The sequence below is a fragment of the Misgurnus anguillicaudatus genome, chromosome 9 (assembly GCF_027580225.2).
Source record: "Misgurnus anguillicaudatus chromosome 9, ASM2758022v2, whole genome shotgun sequence".
Classification (NCBI taxonomy): Eukaryota; Metazoa; Chordata; class Actinopteri; order Cypriniformes; family Cobitidae; genus Misgurnus; species Misgurnus anguillicaudatus.
The window spans coordinates 11,366,918-11,389,185 of record NC_073345.2 but is presented as its reverse complement, the minus strand read 5'-3'; the positions used below and the strand labels follow the sequence as shown (position 1 = coordinate 11,389,185).

Below are 22,268 nucleotides of genomic sequence, written 5' to 3'. Positions count from 1 at the left end.
AAAACGAGGTGATGTTATAAACTCACCTCAACCTCTGATTCCTTCTTGTCGCCAGAATCTTCATTGCTGGGTTCTGTCTGCAGAGAAGATCAACATTCATTAATGTCCAGCAGGGGGCAGCACAAACTGAAATGTTGTTTTCCCTTTTTATAACAGATGTGGGTTGAGCTGTTTGACACTGATTTGGTTAACAAATGTGTAAAAACTTCTGAAGCCTGCTTGCAGCCCAAATCCTCCTGGTGAAATACTGTACAGGTGGGCGCAATGGTTATAGTCAAACCGGCAACCTTTCGCTCGCCACCCGTGAACCATCACGCATCCTCAAAGAATGGTTCAACCTTGGTTTACTTTATGCAAAGCACACGCACTCTTACAATCAGAGGTTGATTTCTGGCCTTCTCTTTGGCCTCCTCTTCCTCCAGCATCTTCTTCCTGTGGTAACACATATAAAGAAAGCAGGGTTATAAATAGCGTAGCGCTGACGATAAGCTGTGGTGACACTGTGGTCTGTTTTTCACCTGTGTTCCTCGATCTGCTTCTCTCTCTCACGATATCTCTTCTCACGTTCCTCCTGCTCTTTCCTCTCCAGCTCCATCCTTTCTGCTTCAAAACGCTGTCGCTCCTCAGCAGCCTTCTTCCTCTCCTCCTCCTTTCTAATCTCCTCTTCCCGCTTTTAACATCAAAACAAACTCCATCAAATTAATTTATAGCCATAATATTAACTTTTCATTAAAAATTTATTAAAAATTACTTTTTACTTGGTATTTTGTCTTGTTTTCAGTACAAATATTTAAAAATGTTTAAATCAAGATGCATTTTCTTGATAAGCAAATTCACCTAAGAAAAAAATATAACTTTAAGACAAAAATATCAAATTTAAGTGATTTGTGCTTAAAACAAGCAAATAAATCAACTAATGGGGTAAGAAAAAAATCTTGAAATAAGTTGACTTTTTCCAAACACTTAATTCAAGAAAAAATTCCTCACCCATCGGCAGATATTTTTGCTTGTTTTAAGCACACATTTACTTTAATTGTATATTTTTTGTCTAAAAACTAGACTTTTTTCTTAGATCATTTAGCTAATCAAGAAAATGCATCTTAATTTAAGTATTTTTTTATATTTCTTCTGAAAACAAGACAAAAATACTACGTAACACAATCATTTTTTGCAGTGTAACATCTACACCGCAAAAAATAATTTTCAAGAAAAAAAAATCTTAGTATTTTTGTCTTGTTTTCAGTAAAAATATCAAAAAATTCTTAAATTAAGATGCTTTTTCTTGATGAGCAAAACGACCCAAGAAAATAAGTCTAGTTTTGAAACCAAAAATATCAAATTTAAGTGATTTTGTGAATAAAACAAGCAAAAAAATCTGCCAATGGGGTAAGAAAAAAATTCTTGAACCTTTTTCTTAAACACTAAATTTAAGAAAAATTAGCTTACCCCATTGCCAGATTTTTTTGCTTGTTTTATGCACAAAATTACTTAAATTGGATATTTTTGCTCTAAAAACTAGACTTATTTTCTTGGGTCGTTTTTTTATCAAGAAAACGCATCTTAATTTAAGAATTTTTAGATATTTTTGCTGAAAACAAGACAAAAATACTAAGAATTTTTTTGTGTGCCATCAGTTGTGGTCTTGACCGGTCTGTTTTCAGTAAAAATATAAAAAATATAAAAAAAATCTTAAATTAAGATGCTTTTTCTTGATGAGCAAAACGACCCAAGAAAATAAGTCTAGTTTTGAAACCAAAAATATCAAATTTAAGTGATTTTGTGCATAAAACAAGCAAAAAAAATCTGCCAATGTGGTAAGCAAATTTTTCTTGAATTTACTGTTTAAGAAAAATGTTCAAGATTTTTTTGCTTACCCCATTGGCAGATTTTTTGCTTGTTTTATGAACAAAATCACTTAAATTTGATATTTTTGGTCTAAAAACTAGACTTATTTTCATGGGTCGTTTTGCTCATCAAGAAAAAGCATCTTAATTTAAGAATTTTTTGATATTTTCACTGAAAACAAGACAAAAATACTATTTTTTATACTTAATTTTTTCTTGAAAATATTTTTTTTGCAGTATACACTGGTTTAATAAAAATTGTTATACTTCTTTCTTACTTAGTATTTTTTTCTTGTTTTCAGTAAAAATGTCTAAAAATTCTTAAATTAAAATGCATTTTCCTGGTGAGCAAAATGACATAAGAAAATAAGTCTAGTTTTTAGACAAAAAAATGTAAACTTTAAGTAAATTTGTGTTTAAAACAAGCAAAAAATCTGCCAATGGAATAAGAAAATCTTTCTTGAAATAAGTTTACTTTTTTCTTAAACCCTTAATTCAAGAAAAAGTTTCTTATTCCGATGAAACTGTCTATACTTTTAATATAGACTGGTTAGAAAAGTGTTTCGCAAACTTTTACTGCCATTCCCCACTTTGGGAGTAGGGAAGGGTTTCGAGCCCCACATTTCCCCAATCGCCTCAACAAAATGGTAATCAAGTAGGTTTTAAGTTTTAACTGTTGAAATGTATCATATTGAATCATATTTTAAAACATAACAGCATTAAACACTTTCAATAGAAAAATAAACGTGCAAATGTATTATCACTTTTGCTTGAAATAAGACTTAAGTAAATAATAATAATGCAACTCTGTTTTTTATTTTGTCTCTGACAAAAGTCATCATAGGCCCTGTCCCAAATGGCACACTCTGGACTTGTGGTCCTTCTCAGAGTCCACACTTTGATGACATCATGTAGTGCAGACCTTAGGGACCCTTGACGGGAGTCCACGAGGGTGCACCAGAGTCGTGTTTTGGGACAGACTCGAGCGCCACGGCAGAAATAGGAAGAGAAGTTGCCCATCAGTGTGAACTCCTCCCTTCCGGCGTGTGATTGGTCTGATTGCTCTTTCGCAAGGACTTCTGGGTTGGCGCGAAGCCTGTGGCATGCATCAAGGGTGCAAAAGGGGCGCTGATGAGCACACTTCGGAGCGTAAAAATGACAGATGGGACACCCTATGGACTAAGCAAGCATGCGCACTTTAAGGCCACAAGACCGAAAGTCCACATGAAGTGCGCCATTTGGGACAGGGCCATCCTTTCTTTTCGGCTGGCTTTTTGGTTTGTTGGGTCCAATGTCTGTCTTGGTTTTCTCTGCAGGTGCTGAATCTTCAGTTTGTGTCAGAAACGTATCCATTATTTAACTTTTAAACCCCCTACCGCCTGTACCGCCTCTCCACATTAAAGTTTTTGCTTCGCTTCAATTGACGTTCTGACGTTAATTCATTCTTGTAGGCTATGCGTGACATTTTCTTCACAGTCTGATGTTGTTTTAATTTAGGCTTATATTTATTCGTTTTAAGTGTAAGGTCAACAAATAAAACAATTAATAGAAATGAGCACAAAAATAACCAAATATCCTCCTGTTCGTCAGGCCCCACTTGTAATGTTCCTATTCCCCACCAGTGGGGCGCGCCCCACACTTTGAGAAAAGCTGGGTTAGACCTTTGTTGTATATGGTTTTAACGAGTTTTAGATATGTTACCTAAAATCAAAGATGTGAAAGACAGTCCTACAGTTGTATTTGTATTTTTAAGAGATACAATACTGTCTGTGACCTTAAGGCTCTGGACTGTTTTCAAGTCACTGATCAAATTCACATATTTGTTACATTGACCATGATAACAGAAGGTCAGATTTCCTTGTTTTCATTGATGTTTGTAACACTATTAAATGTGCTGGAATAACATGGATCATCAGGTTTTGCACTGATGACATTAAAGGACAAATACAAAAATCTGGAATGAATACTCAATGCAAATGAGAATACAAGATGTTTGGCCCCACGTATGTTGCAGAATTAAAACATTTTATCACTACAGCCATAATAAACAACCATATCTCATTGTGAAAGATTCACTTCCCCATTAATGTTAAAGCAAAAACACATGTCAACTTAACAGTCGTATTGTGCGCTAACACTGTTTAGAGAGGTTTATGGTCTCAACCTTAAGAGTCAGACCGAGCATCTATGCGTCAGCAAACCAAAGGAATCAAATTTCTACCTTGGCTTGTTCCCAGAACTCCTCTCGATTGATTTTCTTCATCTCGATCTCCGCATTTGTCTTCGTGTAGGTGGTGCCCTGCGGCCAGGAAGAAAAGGGGAAGAGAAAGTTCAGGCCAATTTAATTGGACAGCCAGAGATGTTGATCCAAGTTGTGGGGGACATTATGGGGACAGTTTCTTTTTACTTCCATTAAATATAAAGCCAGAAAGAGAGCACACATCATTTACAGAAAGATCTAGAAACAGGATTTGTGATCTGGTACCACTAACATTACACTGTAAAAAATAGTTATCTCGTTGCGTTCGATTTTTGAGGTAATTCAATTTAAAAATATTAGTTAACTCAAAAAAATAACATTTTAAAGTTGAATTAATAAAAATTAAATTAAGGCAACCAGGTAACTTACATTTTTAAGTTGAACCAACTTATTTTTTTACAGTGTACTAGGTGCTTCAATTGAAAAAAGCTTCGAAGCATATAAATATAAAAGTGAAGTACACAAAAACAAAAAGGTTGTTTGGATAAGACACCAAAAAAAAAATCCCCAAGAAGAATCGTAATTATTTTAGAAGCATGTGAATCATTCGCATCGTGCAACATTAATTGTTTCAGTTCCTCTCTATCAACAATTGCTTTGAAAGGCTCTTGCCTCTCCAAGCAGGAGCACTTTGGTCTAAAAACAGCAACAAGGCTGTGCTCTTGTGTCAGACATCACACTTATACAGAGCCATTTTACAGACAACTTGATTTGACCCCTTTCCGGTAGCTTCTGTGCGCAAACACGCACGTAAGCCCCTAAAGCAATCCTTCTGTCATCAATCACGCTCACCACGTGCTCGCCGTTCTCCTCGTCTTTCATTCGCAGGCGGCTGAGGACGGGGCTGGCTACCGGAACCGTCCCATTGGTCAGCCTCTGTCCGATGGCTGAGGGGTCGATGTCGTCCATACAGCTGGCATTGATGATGATGTCAACACCCTGAAGAGACAAAAAGAAGAAACATAACTTCTATGCAAAAATAATTCATTTGTATAATAATTCAAGTCTCCATTGTGCCTGAGGATTAAAATTGCACCACTATCTAAGCTTTTGTGAGCAATGCATCTTTATTTAAACCAGAAAGCACTGCTATGTGAATACCACCTTGAGTTATTTCAATAATTCAAAAAAAGAGCATCTCATACTGTAAATGGACCTGCACTTAGATCAGTTCTGGATAACACAGGCTCCCTTTCAATCCCAAAAGCACAGTCTCTCACGTCGACCTTGGATGTTTCATCTACCTTAATACCTTTATTCTTTCTCTCTTTCTATCTCTCGCCCACGCACTCGCGTTGAAGAGATTGAGTGCTTTGAAAAGCCGAGCGGACCCCCATTCATAGCTCTCAAACAGACGAGCACCTCTGACACAATAGCCCAGAAGAGGACTGTGTTAGTCATCTGAAAACATCTTCTACTGAATAATATTACCAGCTGTTAGGTACACGCACGCATGCATGCCGGAGACCCCCGAAGACCCACAAACATCACTTATGGTTTTGCAGTTATATCCTGGAATGCAGGACCAAATTCATGCTTCATGCTGTTAATCAATACTTTACAGACACAAACACTGATAAAGTATGATGGAGATGGTTGTGTTGCAAGCTTTGTGACAGCATGCATGATGAGTCAAACAGTGAAACCTGATCGTGCACTTTAATATAACTTGAGAAAAAAATCAATTTGGTCTCAAAGGACAGGGATGAAAAATGAGTCGTGGTTCACCCCAAAAGCAAAAAAAATTTTATTTTATTATGTATAGAATTAACTCTTTCCCCGAGTTATCTCGTCAATTAAGAGAAAACATTTGTATAAAAAAAAAAAAATGTGTCCCTGATGAATTTTTATGTTAATCTGCAATACCACAATTATCCACTAGATGCACACGTACCCAATTTATGAAAAAAATTTGTACAATTTACAAATTGTAAAATCTGTGTATGTTTTGATAATCGTTCTGAGTCTGATCTTTAACAAAATTCCTTTACAAAATGCAATTATTTCAGCTTTTTGCTTAAAAAAATATTCTTAACATGTTTTACTTCAGAGTTGCTTATCATTTTCATTATCAATGACTCTAATATCTGTTTTGATATTGGGGCAAGATATGAACTGGACATACAGTAACACCACAAGTCTCTATTTCAATAAGCTCTCAGACAGCAGACGACTTCCAGGGTTCCCACACCTTAGTTACCGGTAACTTTAAATTCAAGGACCTTTTAAGGACTTTCCAGGTCCAATACACTCAAATTCAAGGAATAAATGTGGGGACACATTTCAAGTGAGAGCAAGGTTACATCATGTTACCTTTTAAGATAAATTGTTACAGTTCCCATTCGAGGGAACTTGCGCTGCGTAAAAGTGCGTCTAAATGTGTATATCAAATTCAACCAATGGTGAGGCTTAACGACAAAGACAGGGTGACGCGAGAGCCAGGCAGTATATCGCTATCTGAAATATTGCCAAAGACGGCGTTATAGGGACGCAGGAAGTATGGCAAGGAAGACACAGCGTCTCATTCCCTTCTCCGGAAACAACATTTACATACATAACCCTAAATGTTTTCATGTGTCAAACACAACTATACAAAAAGCATTTTGGTATGAATCGCATACAGAAGATATAAGCATTTAAAGCAAACAGTTTAGCACGTGTGATTAAAAAGTCTAGAATTTTATGATATTATCCTACACTAAACAGGGAATAATATGGATTTTTTTTACAGAAAACTTCTTGCATAAAATAGATTCAAGCACTTTCAATGACCTGTATCTATGGATGTATATTTTCAAAAACTTCCCAGGGCCTTGAATTTTTTCCCAGATTCACAAACTCTCAAGGATTTCAAGGACCCGTGGAAACCCTGGCCAGTTTCGCACCGGAGTTGTCGACTTAAGCGCGGATCCAGCCCGGAGTCGTCTGCTGTCTATAAGTTTAGTAAGTTCTCTATTTAAACACAAAAACCTACGGTAGCAGGTAATATCACGACATGACATATGATGACAATGCCGGTGAGGTCATGTGGGGTTGAAATGGGTCATTACCTATTTGAGAAAGGGAAGAAAAAGATGTTTGTTTTACCTTTGCGAGACCCACCTGGAAAAACTCGGCTATGTTGGCGACGTGGCTGGCGCAGGCGCACTTCCTGGCGTCTGGCACATCTTCACCAACCTGAACACAAAGCGTCACGCTTGCGTTTATTTCACACGGTAGAACAATTCAGACTATTGAATAAAATCTGCAAGAGGTAATTGTCATAGATTAAACCCCTAGGTAGCCACGGCCACCCACTGAAGTGGAAATTGCGTTCTGCTGGAGACGGGCGTGACGTGCATGCCCATGCTTACAAAGATACTCTTTAACAATTGAACTAACAAGCAGATTTCTCTCATCAGCTCTCATTCAATGTTATACACTCACCTAATTTAAAATAAATGCAATGGCATGAAGAAAGAAAGCAACAAAGTAGGCTGGAGGTGAGGCTGTAAAATGCTTTTCCTACATACCAAGAGAATGCATAATTGTATTCCATATGGGCCTGTATGCCTGCTGACATTTACGCATTTAGCACACTCTTATCCAAAGTAACTTACAAGGTACATTTTATCACTGTTTGCGATTCCTGAAAGTCGAACCCGTGACCTTTGTGCTGCTAACTAACGCAAAGCTCTACAATTTAAGCTACAGGAACACGATGCATGTGGTGTGCTTCAATCATTTGAATTCTGTATGCAATCCAGTACGCTGGTAATAACTATGAACTTGCAAATGGATCATCTGAATAAACCATCTGGCAAGCTGAAATCACGTCTAGAGCAGTTTTTTGGCTGGTTTGATATTTACTTTGTTCTGAGCAAGATTATTCAGTGACTCAGTACACAGCTATTTATTGTTTGCATTTCAATTTATCTTTAAAAATCAAACTGCAATGAAGCCAAGAATAGCTGATACATGCCCACTGTCCCTAACATCACAAGTACAAAACCTATTTTTAATTTAAAGCAGTTTTTTATAGTTATCAGACAAAATGACAATACTGTATGTTTTTTGTCACTGGGGTGGTACCTTTTTGCACCTTTATTGGTACATTGAAATATTGACCTGTTTGGGTTGTATACCCTAAGATCCTATTGTTTACCTTTAAGGACCTATTGTGTACCAACAAAATGTTAGGGGTACAAAACATTGAAAATAGGTCCTTATTGCATAGTACACCACAATTTGGTTTGGGTCAGGTCGGGTCAGCTCACCTCACTTTGGCTTGGTTAGCTTTTCAATCAAGTTTAGTAACACTTACGAGTGGGAGTGATTATAGGCGTGTCATTATATTTGCGCTGCCTACTGCTGTGACATCTTACAAGTGAGAGCGTTGTTGTACATTCCCATACATTTATTTATTTCTCAGTCTGCCATAAACTTAAAATTGACCACCACGAATAGATGTTTGCACGTAGCGTTTATCACTACCTCTGTCTCACATGACAGTTTCTGTACAAACACTCGTGGCGTCAGTCGACGCGCTCCGCTGAGCCTCATTTAAGTTGCATTTAAGCATATATGTGGACGTGCGCGTTGCGAATGTGCCGCCACAAACTGCAAGTCTGGAAAAAAACTGGTGTCCCTGATTCTCAACCCGTGGATGTTTTTCATCGCTAAAAGGGAGTTTGGGAACGTATAGTAATGCACAGATGACAACAGGTTTACTCGAAACAGCGCAAGCTAGCAGAAAGCTAAAGCTAATCTTTTACATTATAGCGATGATGCTGGTTGTGACGATTCTCTGAGACCAATCAGTGATCTACAGTGTTTTCTCGTCACATTTTGGTATCAGCTCGGCTCGCTTGGAACCCCAACCGCGGTGGTACAAAAAAAAGTAACTGACCCAAACCAAACCGTGGGATACTATGCAATGGAAAAGCGCCATTACTGTAACTTATGATTTTTAACTAATAAACATTTATTATTTTCTATAAAGTGTGAATGTTGCACCATTTTTCCTTAAAATGTATATTTTTGGCTACACATCCTCTATTTTGATAGTTGAGCATCTCTTTTATAAACGTAAAGTCATCTCACCCAGTTGATGAGGATGTAGCGTGGCAGGGACGCTGTGGGATCCTTCAGGCTGCAGAAACCGTACATGATCCGGGTATTGTCGAAGTTGACGGCGATCTCGGCCAGGCCGCCATCTGTCAAACACATAATCATTCAAGTTAAGTGTACTGCATTCCTTAACATACAGTAATCATCAAGTACAATAAAAAGACTATCTAAACATGATATGAGCGTAAACTTTATCCATTTTAATCATGTCTGTGGTATCCAAAACTGATTGGTTAATGAATGATTTTCATAAAAGGTGTTCATGTGCCAATAGGAGCTTAAAAGCTCAGTTGAGAGATGAGAGAGTCAGGTCTCTGGAGAGGATTGGATGGACATAAACACTGGTGGTGGAAGTTTATCCTGCTCCGGAAAGAGGAAACTACACGAAGCACCAGACACATAAACCCATTTCCAGCTGCCCACACAAACATTTTATTCAATGGGCATGATTTCACTTTGATTTGTCCCAGATCCACCTAAACAAAACTGATCAAAACTACTCCGTTTAAAGTCATTTTGGGGCTAATTTCATATTAAGTCTCAGGTTGAATGGTTGACGGTCTCAAGTCCCAAAAACATGGATTAATTACAGTTATTGTTGTCGTCATTATCATTATCGTCTATCTACAAGTTTCCGGCAGGCGTTACTGTAAAAAAGAAAGTGGGTAAAACTTCCGGTGAGGCGGCGGAAGTAGTATATCAACTGTATTTTGTGTGGTGTATAGCGAACAGGTTAGGTGTTTTACGGATACTTTTTTACTATTTAAAGTCGCAAACCTTTATGAGAGATGTTGTTACAGAGCTCAGGGACAACATGTGCTGTTCGTGGTTGTACATATAAGCCAGGCTTAAACATGAGTGTTTTGAACATAAGCCCAAAACTAAATCGGAGTGTTCCTGCCAACGACTGTACAGTTTCCATCACCTCCCAAAAGACGACGAATGAAAAGGAATATGGCTTAAACTTAAAAACACCCCCAAAACACTTGTTTGTGTGCTCGTTTCACTTCGTGGATAAGAAGCCAACACAGGATAACCCGTAACCAACCGTCTACTGTGGGGGGTAAAGGTACTGTTATTTCACCCTTTTTTATTTCAGTGAGGTTGTGTTCCCACATCATTAGCAAGTTTGGATCGCTATTTCTTTAGTGACTGTCAACTAATGAATGTCCCACTATGCGTCCCGCTTGTTTACTTCAAACCGGTAGACGCGTCCACTTTTGACGCAAGGCCTCATTGGACGTAGGAAACTTGTGGATAGTGTAAACGACTGTCCCAGAGTTTTGGACCACAAAGCTAAGGGGGGGGCGTGCAGACCAAAGCTGTGTTTTCAATTGTTTCCAATGGAAGTGTGGCGTTTAAAAAAAAACAGCAGCTAGCATTTTTTTCCACGCTGAAAGCTCAACGCCGAGAGTTGAAAAATATTTAACGTTGGTGTGCACGCCCCCTAACAGTGGTTAAAGCTGCAATCCGTGATATTTTTGATGATATCTGTTATAAATACATAAAAAGTGTTCAATCTCCTTACTTAATCCAGATGCGCAACTGTAAAGGGGGTCGCACACCAGACGTGCAGCTCAGCGCTGCGCAATGCCGCGCCGATTCTTGGACAATTCGTAAGTATCGTATACCGGAAGTGCAAATTAAATAGCGCGAGCTTAGTCAGATAGCGTTTACTTCAAAATTCAAAATAGACGTTAGCAGCCAATGTTTATCATTAATGATTTGGGACAAATATGATGTTAATTTAATGTTCAACTATGTGAGTGGCGCTCTGTGGCGTGACAGGGATTACAGCAACTTCCTGAGTCACAGCTGGGCACCATGGCCAGGCGCCACCTGTCGGCGCTGCTGTGCGTATAAGCAATGTGTTTCATTCTTTTAGAACGGTGCTGCGCGGCGCTGAGCTGCGCGTCTGGTGTGCGACCCATTTAGTCTATAGTAATGATTTATAATTTGCTTGTTCAGGTTGGATTTGGGAAATATAACTTTTTGAACTTATTGCATGATTACATCACGTCTGTAAACAGAGAGAAGAGGACTCGGCTACTATAGCATGTGTGTGCTGCTGCCGTTGCTTCGAGTTTAAACTTGTCATCTAGATGGAGTCGTTTAATCTGTAAAGTATTAAACAACGATCATCTGGACAATATCATGTAAACATGTCAATTTTTTTACGTCCGGTCCTTAAATGTGGAATATCATCTGTTGTTAAAACAATGAAAGCTCAAACTGTGGAGAGTCTCCAGTTAAAAAGGCACAGAGCTCGTGCTAAAACAAGAGTTATTTTTAGAAGGTCTTTTTTAACATCTGAAAGGATTCAATACTGAAACAGAGAAGTTTTTCCTCTGAACAGGTTAGACATCAGTCATTTATGTTGAAACATTTACGTTTTCATTTAGTCAGAACTAGGGATGTTTATTTCAGTTAATTTTCCGGACCGACAACCGCAGCTTGTTTTTTAAAGTTATTTTTTGCCTTTATTTGATATACATTTAAGAAGACGACAGGGAAGTGCAGGGTGTAGAGAGGAGCATGGGATCGGCAAAGGAGCTTGAGCCGGGATTTCGAACTCGGGTCGCCGGAAGTGCGTCTACAACATATGTCGGAGCACTGTCCACTACACCATCAGCTCCGACAACTACACCTTGTTAACCGAACATTAACCGCTAACTGAGAAGATTTTAATATCAAATTGTCACTGAGTAAAAATACAGTTGACGGTTGTCTGTGACACGGTAAAAAAAAACAATACAAACATTTAATTTGAACGTGCAAAAAGCAGCAACAGGACACATTTCGAAAAGGGCGCGCAAGAGTCTCGGTTCAGCTTTCAAACCATACTAAAGCACGGACACATATGCTATACAAAGTATCCCTTATACAAATTATTATTTTACCAGACCGTCAGGGCAGCAATAATTTACAGGCCATTCACAAATTAAAGATAGAAAAGTGGCGAAACGTCTGTATGCACGTATATTTTTATTAGGGATGTGCATTTATGTCATTTTTTCACTTTGATTAATCCAAAATTGATAGGACTGAAGAACGAGTACTCGATTAACTGGGGGCGGAGCAATCAAGGGGGCAGGGCGTACGTGTCATGTGAAAATAAAAATATTTTTATTAAAAAAACACTCAAATAAAACTTAATTTTGAAAAAACTATGACAGAAAAATTAACAAATCCTAGATTATTAATAAATTAAATGTTTTTTAGGAAAAGCTGCATAATAAAGTGTAACTAAAGGGTTAATAAACACAAACTTAAGCGCTTTCTATATAACGCACTCTACATAATATTAAGCCTTATATACAACCTAAATGTATTACATAACAGGCATATATCGGCACAAAATGCAAGACATAAACTAAGTTATGTACTGACAGAAAGTTTAACTCGCGTTGTGGATGTGTAGCAGTGCGCTTTAAAACGCGTCCAGTCGAAGCACAAGCTTCATAACATTAGGCAGCTATAAATCTTTGCTACCGATTTAGCAATTAGCTGTGTTGTGTCATCCTCTCACCTGTTCTCAGTCAAGATGTTATGTTCGTATGGCTTTGATGTTTAAATATGAGATGATATGAGGGAACCTCTGACTTTTGCACCCTGAGCGGGGTTGCCGTGGCGCGGGTGCGCAGACTTATCTGTTTGTTTTTGAATCGTGCATGGTAGTGATGCCATACGCCGTCTGCGCAGCTTACGTCAAACACGCACCCAGTCTTTACTACCAAAGGCGCTTGTAATGCTAACCATCCAAATGCTGTCATAACCTCAAAAAATAAATGTAAAAATAAATAAACGCATGATCATGATCATCGTTTTCGTGATCGATCGTCGATGCCAGGTTCGAGTACTCGAGCAATCGATTACTCGTGCCATCCCCATTTTTTATTTTAACGGATAATATTTATTGGTCCTAAATTCTCACCTTTGGTTAACCGGTCAATATGAACATCCCTAGTCAGAACAAATGTGTATATATATATTTGGATATATAACTTTTAGACTGTACTTCTAACTGATCACAAACATCAGATTCATCCATATGCATGTACACAAAATGACTCTGCAAATAACTGCAATTTTATGTTTCAAACAGAGATGGCGACAAAGAGGAGAAAGTAACAGACCGCAGCTTTAATTAAATAAAAGCATGAGTTTCTTCACAACTGAATGATATAACAATAAAAGAAGCTTTTACTAAGAGTACATTTATAGTCTATGAACCAACCTTGCAGGAAACCGCTGGCTTTCCGCGACTAATATAATTCTGAATGGTTTTCCTGTGTGCTAATAATAAGCTCTCCATCAGTCACAGAGTGAATGATTGTCATTAGTCTACAATGACAGCTTTACCTCCACCACTTCTACCAGACGACATCATTACATAAATAACAGTCCGGCGCGGTGAGATCTGAACTGCTTTTGTTTATTGAATCTGCTCATAGACGGTTAGATTACAGTCTATTCAGGCTTATGGTTAGATGCGGTGCAAATTATTACAGACCTTTGTCTTTGCCCAACATCAGCCCAGCGCTAATGTCGAATTTAATGCGCTTGGCCTTTGTCATGACAAAATCACACAATCTTCCCAGCATAATCATGATACATCAACAATGCAAATGAATATCATCAGTCAAAACTGACAGTATTATTGCTTGTGCATGACTGGATTGTGGTCGGTTATTATTAGATCGTCTATATTTGGAGAGGAAGTACGTTGAGATGTTGCCTACCTCCTGAAGCAGACAGGATTAGATCATTACTGTCATCTTCATATGTGTATAATGCCCTGTAGAGAAGAAAAGAGACATTTTGAATAAGACATGTTTTCACTCAAAATAAAGCATGAATACATTTTATGCTAAATTACAGATGAGATACTCAAAAACAATTATGAAGGATGCTACGAGGTTTTTGTGCACCACCACCATGATGTTAATGTGATGCAAATGGTTGCCAGGGCGATGCTCCTCGGTTGCCAAGGTGTTCTAAATAGATTTTAGCACATTTAGGTTTCTTTGCGGTTTCAACAGCAGTAACAACATAAACAAATGGCTTTAGTGAAACAAACGTACCGTATTTTCTGGACTATAAGTCGCGATTATTTAGAAAATAATTTTTCTTTTTGGGGGCATTTTGTTTGTTAAGTCTTTTCTCCATTGTCTTTAAGTTAATGTTTTAGTTAATAGTTTTTTTCAGCGGTAGGCTACAGGAGCAACATATAGCGCCCTCTCATGGCTGTAGATGGTAATGTTTTCTTTTGGTTCATGTTTGTCAGTATGAATTAATTTTGACATATAAGTCGCACCTGACTATAAGTCGCAGGACCAGCCAAACTATGAAAAAAAGTGCGACTTATAGTCCGGAAAATACGGTAACTTCCGGTAAACTCCACAGAGAATCAATAACAACAGAGTGATTTTAGAGCTGTTTATTTCTGATAACAAGCAAAATATATAACAAGTAGATTACCATAGTATCAAAAACTACACTGCGCTAACATAACTGTGTACTATATAATCTATACAATCTTAACTACAGATCGGCTGCCAAACCTCCCTTCAACAAAACGCAAATCCATGATCTCCGTCTCCCCTCGTCTTCAGGAAACCAAAATATTTGTTATTTTCGACGAGTTTAGTTTAGCCACTAGCCAAACCATTAAACAATATTTAGGTTTAATAAAACAAAGACCTGAAGTTAAGTTTTATCCAGACGCGTAACCGCAACAACGCATGTGTGTCCGATGAAACCATATATAAGGTGTTGCTTATTAGCTATATTCTTTCTCTAATGTAAGTCTATAAGTGTGACGGATGTCAGCGCCAACGCTCCCGGTACTTCCCATTCACCCGAATATTAACTACATTCCCCATCATGCACTGTGACCCGCTGATTACACACCAGCTGCAGCGTATCAGCGGGTCTATTTAACCTGGGACTCTGCCACCTAAACTTTGCAAAGTCTTGTTTGCCCTAGCAGCATTTCTGAGCGTTTTCCCTGTGTGTACCCGTGTTTGATTTCCTGGTGTTATTTTGGACTGTCTCTTGGTTTATTGATTCTTGCCGCCTGCCCCGAACTTGGACTGGATTACGACTACGACTGCTTTCTGCCTGCCCCGATCTTGGACTGTTTAACGTTTATGATTGATTGCCGCCTGCCCCGAACCTGGTCTGTTATATGTTTATGATTACTTGGAGGTGCCCATTGTTTACTACTGTTTGCTGTTTGAAAACATCAATAAAGAGTTGCAAATGGAACCTAACCTGTCATTCTCGTCACAGAAGACTTCGCCACAACAGGCTCCAGCAACCGTGGCACAACTTACAGGCGAGCTGTCCACACAAGCAAACATCCTGGCGGCTCATCAACATCAGTTAGTCCGACTGACATCTCTCACGGAGGAATTAGTTCGCTCTGTGCAGAGTTTAGCTACATCGGCTAACACCGCCGCTACACCAGTTCCCACGCCTCCGCCACCTCAACCCAGAGCCACGCCCCTGGCTTCAGTTACACCCCGTCTGGCATTCCCTGAAAAGTTTGATGGCACCCCAGATCGATGTAAAGGCTTTCTCAAGCAGTGTGAGCTTTTCATCGCTCAGCAACTCAACATTTACAGTACGGAGGTTAGTAAAATCTCATTGATTTGTTCTTTGCTTACTGGGAAAGCATTGGAGTGGGCTACGGCATTATGGGCAGCTGGCAACTTTAACCAATGTACCTTTGATGAGTTTAAGAGCACCATGCGAGCTGTGTTTGAACACCCAGCAGGAGGTCGAGACCCAGGGGAACAATTACTCACCCTTAGACAGGGTTTAATACGATTTAATACCAAGGCATTACTTGATTCCGGAGCTGCGGGAAACTTTATTGATGCGGGATTAGTGAAGTCTCATGGAATCTCAGTAACCCCTTGTGTACCCCCTCTCTCTATCGCAGCGTTAGACGGACGACCATTGGGCACCGGTCACGTCACGCATATCACCCAAAGCATCACGCTTGTCACCAAACACAACCATACAGAAAATATTGTCTTTTATGTCATCTCATCTCCGCACAATCCAGTCATTTTGGGCTTCCCCTGGTTGCATTTACACAACCCTCTCGTTTCTTGGAAGGAAAAGAGCATTCTGAAGTGGAGTGATGAATGCAGGAAATCCTGTCTGAGTAAGTCACCTGATCTCTCTGTGTGTACATCACAAATTAACTCAGTTCCCAGTTTACCTGATAATGTTCCCCATGAGTATTCAGACCTAGCCATTGCATTCAGCAAGACCAAGGCCACACAGTTGCCACCTCATCGAGCTAGTGATTGTGCTATAGAACTGTTACCTGATGCTGTGCCACCTAGAGGACGCATCTTTCCTCTATCAGAACCTGAACAACAAGCCATGAAGAAATACATCGCAGAAGAACTTGAGAAGGGCTTCATACGCCATTCTACGTCACCAGCATCTGCAGGGTTTTTCTTCGTGGGCAAGAAAGATGGCAGTCTTAGACCATGTATTGATTATCGGGGCCTGAATGACATCACAGTGAAATTCCGCTATCCATTACCCCTGGTACCAGCTGCTTTGGAACAACTAAGCAGTGCCAAGATCTACAGCAAGTTGGATCTCCGAAGTGCTTACAACCTGATTCGTATTCGTGAAGGGGATGAATGGAAGACAGCATTCTCCACTAGTGATGGTCACTATGAATATTTGGTGATGCCCTTCGGTCTATCTAACAGTCCGTCCGTGTTCCAGTCCTTTATTAATGATGTACTCCGGGACATGCTTAACCGATTTGTGATTGTTTACATTGATGACATACTAATTTACTCTGATTCTCTAGAACAACACGTGGTACATGTCAGAACTGTCCTCCAACGCCTCATTGAACACCAACTCTACGTAAAAGCAGAAAAATGTGAGTTTCACCAGTCATCTACGTCCTTCCTGGGGTATATCATAAGTCCAGACGGGGTGGCTATGGATGAAAAGAAGGTGGAGTCAGTTCTACAGTGGCCCAAACCAACTACGGTAAAGGAACTCCAAAGATTTCTGGGATTCGCTAACTTTTATAGAAGATTTATCAAGAATTTCAGTATTGTTGCTGCACCTTTAACTTCACTTGTGCATAAGTCTAATCACAAGCTCTCATGGAACCCGGAAGCCGAAGCTGCCTTCAGTGACCTCAAGACTCGCTTTACTTCAGCCCCCATTCTGCATCATCCAGATCCCGAGAAGCCTTTCATAGTCGAGGTGGATGCCCGAATTCTGGAGTGGGCGCGGTATTATCACAGAGACAAGGTAACCCAGGCAAAGTTTACCCCTGTGCTTTCTATTCTAGGAAACTGAATCCTGCTGAGAGAAATTATGATGTGGGTAACCGGGAGCTTTTGGCCATGAAGGCGGCCTTGGAAGAATGGCGGCATTGGCTAGAGGGCGCCAAACACCCTTTCTTGATTCTCACAGACCATCGCAACCTGGAATATTTACAATCTGCCAAACGTCTCAATACCCGGCAGGCAAGGTGGGCTCTGTTCTTCACTAGATTTCAATTTACTATTACATACCGACCTGGATCCAAGAACACCAAAGCAGATGCATTGTCACGTATCTTTGATTCTTCACCACAGCCTGTTTGTTCCGAGCCCATCATCCCACCCTCCCTCATTGTAGCTCCTGTTCAGTGGAATGTAATGCAAGAGATAAATCAACTCAACAATACTAACCCACCACCAGCGGAATGCCCTGCAGACCGAACCTATGTTCCTCCATCTCACAGGAAGCAGGTCATCCAATGGGTTCACACATCTCTCTCTTCTGGACATCCGGGCATTAACTCAACTTTGGTGATGCTGAAGAACAAGTTCTGGTGGCAGTCCATGTTACCTGATGTCAGCGTGGTGGTGAATGCCTGTACGGTTTGCGCAGCCAGTAAAACTCCACACCAGAACCCAGCTGGTCTCCTCCAACCCCTTGTGATCCCACAGAGACCATGGTCTCACATAGCGGTGGATTTTGTGACGGATCTGCCTAGGTCTGATGGTAACACAGTGGTACTTTCTGTCATTGATCGTTTCTCTAAAGCATGTCGTTTTATCCCTCTGCCCAAGCTGCCATCCGCCATGGAAACCGCTGAACAGCTGCTTCATTGTGTGTTCCGGTTTTACGGACTTCCTGAGGACATTGTATCTCACCGGGGGCCGCAATTCACGTCCAAGGTATGGAAAGCATTCTTCAAAGCATTAAACATCAACATCAGTCTTACTTCCGGTTATCATCCACAATCCAATGGTCAAGTTGAACGTCTTAATCAAGAGTTAACTAAGTTTCTCAGAGTTTACTGTCACAAGAATCAGCATGACTGGTGTCGCTTCCTACCTTGGGCGGAATATGCACAGAATTCCCTTAAGAAAACTTCCACGGGTCTCACTCCATTCCAATGCGTCCTGGGATACCAGCCACCCATCTTCCCTTGGGACGAAGAACTCGCAGACATTCCGGCCATCGATGCATGGTTCACTCGAAGTCAGGAAACTTGGCAAGAAGCTCACGTTCATCTGTCCCGAGCCATCAGGAAGGTTAAGGAAAAAGCGGATCGACATAGAACCCCAGAACCCCACTACGAACCTGGTCAGTTGGTTTGGCTCTCGTCCAGAGATCTGAAACTTCGTCTCCCCTGCAAAAAGTTGAGTCCCAGGTATGTTGGTCCTTTTAAAATTATGAAACAAGTTAATCCTGTCTCCTACCGTCTTGATCTCCCCCCTAATTACCGTATCTCTCCCACTTTCCATGTTTCCCTGTTAAAACCTGCCGAGGACCCGGGAGCGGCTGTAGATTCTGGAGGATCAGGGCCCCCTCCCATCATGGTGGACGGAGAAGAGGCCTATCTGGTCAGCGAGCTGCTGGACTCCAGACGTCAGGGCTCCAACCTGCAGTACCTCGTCAACTGGGAGGAGTATGGTCCCGATGAGAGTTCGTGGGAAATCGCTAACGACATCTTGGATCCCAACCTCATCCATGAATTTCACAGACTACACCCGGATAAACCTGCCCCTTGTCCCCGAGGTCGTCCTCGAAAGAACACTTCCCGAGTCTGGAGCCGCTCGCAGGGGGGGGGGGCTCTGTGACGGATGTCAGCGCCAACGCTCCCGGTACTTCCCATTCAACCGAATATTAACTACATTCCTCATCATGCACTGTGACCCGCTGATTTCACACCAGCTGCAGCGTATCAGCGGGTCTATTTAACCTGGGACTCTGCCACCTGAACTTTGCGAAGTCTTGTTTGCCCTAGCAGCATTTCTGAGCGTTTTCCCTGTGTGTACCCGTGTTTGATTTCCTGGTGTTATTTTGGACTGTCTCTTGGTTTATTGATTCTTGCCGCCTGCCCTGAACTTGGACTGGATTACGATTACGACTGCTTTCTGCCTGCCCCGATCTTGGACTGATTAACGTTTATGATTGATTGCCGCCTGCCCCGAACCTGGTCTGTTATATGTTTATGATTACTTGGAGGTGCCCATTGTTTACTACTGTTTGCTGTTTGAAAACATCAATAAAGAGTTGCAAATGGAACCTAACCTGTCAGTCTCGTCACAATAAGATTTTTACTTATTTAACGGTCTACCAATCAGCAGTCTGATTTGATGATTCACATGATGATATGATACTTCTAGTTTAGTTTAATTCTTCAGTTTGATAGCTAGTGATAAGGGTTTGCTCAAATTCTTAAGTATGATCGATAATAAAAGTCAAACTTGAAAGTCTATTTACATGAAACAATATAGATTAAACTTATCCACCAGCACTTTTTTAAGCTCAAAGTAACCTCTTTATAAAACTACAACCCATCCTCTGTAAAAGCTTTCATCTTCACTGTTTTGAGGTACTAGGGGCCCAAACACATTGGAATGCATACTTTTACTACCCAGAGGGGCCAAAAGAGTCCACACAGGGTCAAGGGTGCTGTTCGCTTGGAGGAGAAAATGCCATTATCGTCAGTCACATGAAAGCATAGCGCAGGAAAATAAAATGAGGACCACCAGCCTTGTGCGACCATTTCCATTTTTATTCTGGTGCACTTTCTCGATTAAAAGAAAAGTATGAACAGTTAAAGATTTCTAAACAAGAGATGAAATAAAATAATAAACTAATTATCCGTGTGGGTCATTATTTTTTTTTTTAAATGATATGCTCCCATAAACTTTAATCAAAATCTGGAAATGTACGTCAGCTAGTTGTCTTGGGCAGACCCCACCCCCATCTGTTAACCCCGCCCCCCTCCAAGCGAGTTCCATTTCTGAATGAAATGCCTACTTTTCTATATCCCGTCAATTCACAGTGGAAACACAAGCGATGCCCACTATTTTCCTCTTATGAAATTCACTCTGAAATATATGTAGGAGTTTAGTAGGAGTAGGAGTTTAGAGATATGGTAGTAAAAGACAACAAGGTGAAAACAAAGTCAACAATTTGATCTCTCACTGAAGTCACAAAAAGCTCACAATATACTCCTAATGTTATCATAACATGTGGGTCACAGTGATCTAAAAGTGTAACCACACTGCACACTCACTGTGAGCTCATACTAACCCCATAAAGCATCAGATGTCAGTCAGAGAGCTAATATGCTAGCGTTTGCTAATTGGAAACATGTTGCAGAGACGTCAGCTATAACCTTTATTTATAGACTTCTTGATGTCATGTTTTGACATTTTATATGTTATATATACACACCATGTATAGGGCTGTATAAAATGCTCTGCAGAAAGTGTCCTAAATCAGTGGTTCCCAACATTTTTCACTTCAAGGCCCCCTAGTTGTCCACAACAATATTTGAACAATCTGATTTTTTTCCACATAAAATGAAATAGAACTTGGACTAGACAGACAGATGTATATTCGCTACTAAAATGACTACAAAAATAAAAATTTGCTTGTTTTAGCTTATTTTAAAGCTTGTCATCTTGAGCCCCCCTTGGAAATTCTCCTTACAAATATGATGGTAGACATAGGAACCACAGGTAGATCAATGAGTATAGAAGCCCTTTGATTGCAACAACCATTCGAAGTGTCACAAAATGTGTAAATTATCGTACATTATGGGATTTTTTCATAATTGATCGTACATCATACAAAATATGACTTACACTGTTACACACTGATGGTGGCGAAACATAGTTGAAGGTGTCCAATATCCAATATGCATGTGTGGATATATACGTAAAACATACTCATCTTTTAGTGTTTAATCCTCGTTCTTCAAATCATTTATTAAACTAAATAATCAGCTTTGGTAAATGACTTTAATTAGCGATAATGGCATGGACCAACTGAACTATCAACTACTGCATCAGTTCTTCACTAACATCATCCAAGTAAGTTAATGTGATTTGTGGCTTTAGCAAAAAATATCTATTAACTCTTTCCCCACAAGTGGTTTTTATAAAAAGTTGCCAGCCTTTTGTGAAGGACTTTTGTTAGTGATCAGCAGGGCTTTGAACCATAATTTTTCTCAATTGGTTCGTTCTGAACAGAAACAGTATTTTAACGTTTCCGGTTTTCGGTTCAACCCTAAAATTGACGTTCCTAAAACGGTAAGAACAAAAAATAAAGCTACCGAACCGTTTATTAACGTTCCATGTCAGCTGTGGGACATACAAATAAGTAGGCTGATCATTAGGACATTAAACTTATATTATTAGTCTACATAATTTTCCTTAAGTCTCTATCTTATCATCAAACATTAAAAAGGCCACATTATGTAAGCGGCAGAACTGTAATTCTGACATGCCTACATTTGTTGAGTGCACTTAAACTCGCGCACACACACACAGACGGAGGACGAATTCCAAACGGCGCATCGGGAAGAAGATGCAGCATAAACGGTCGCTCCACATAAAATTATGTTGTTTTTCAGTGCTTTATTCACCAAATGTATTTTAATGGACTACAGTATGAGACACCGTAGCACAACTCTTTCTCAAGTTAATACATCAAGAGTTCTGATCTTTGAAGGGCGGAGTTGGACCTTAAACAACGATTGGAAATGA

At 39.9% G+C, this 22,268-nt stretch overlaps 1 protein-coding gene across 6 annotated transcripts in view; it reads right to left on the bottom strand.

Annotated features, from left to right (window-relative positions):
• The window catches only part of dbn1 (drebrin 1), a 97,854-nt gene that overhangs the window by 20,339 nt on the left and 55,247 nt on the right, over positions 1–22,268 (bottom strand). For 3 of the 6 annotated variants that reach the window (XM_055181197.2, XM_055181201.2, XM_055181200.2), the window contains exons 2-9: positions 13,956–14,011; positions 9,187–9,299; positions 7,192–7,281; positions 4,897–5,043; positions 4,066–4,143; positions 519–670; positions 369–432; positions 27–77 (exon numbers count right to left, since the gene is read on the bottom strand). In XM_055181197.2, coding sequence (XP_055037172.2) covers positions 27–77; positions 369–432; positions 519–670; positions 4,066–4,143; positions 4,897–5,043; positions 7,192–7,281; positions 9,187–9,299; positions 13,956–14,011 — 751 coding nt within the window. The remainder of the gene's footprint in view (positions 1–26; positions 78–368; positions 433–518; positions 671–4,065; positions 4,144–4,896; positions 5,044–7,191; positions 7,282–9,186; positions 9,300–13,955; positions 14,012–22,268) is intronic. The other 3 variants (XM_055181199.2, XM_055181198.2, XM_055181202.2) reach the window with 3 other exon arrangements.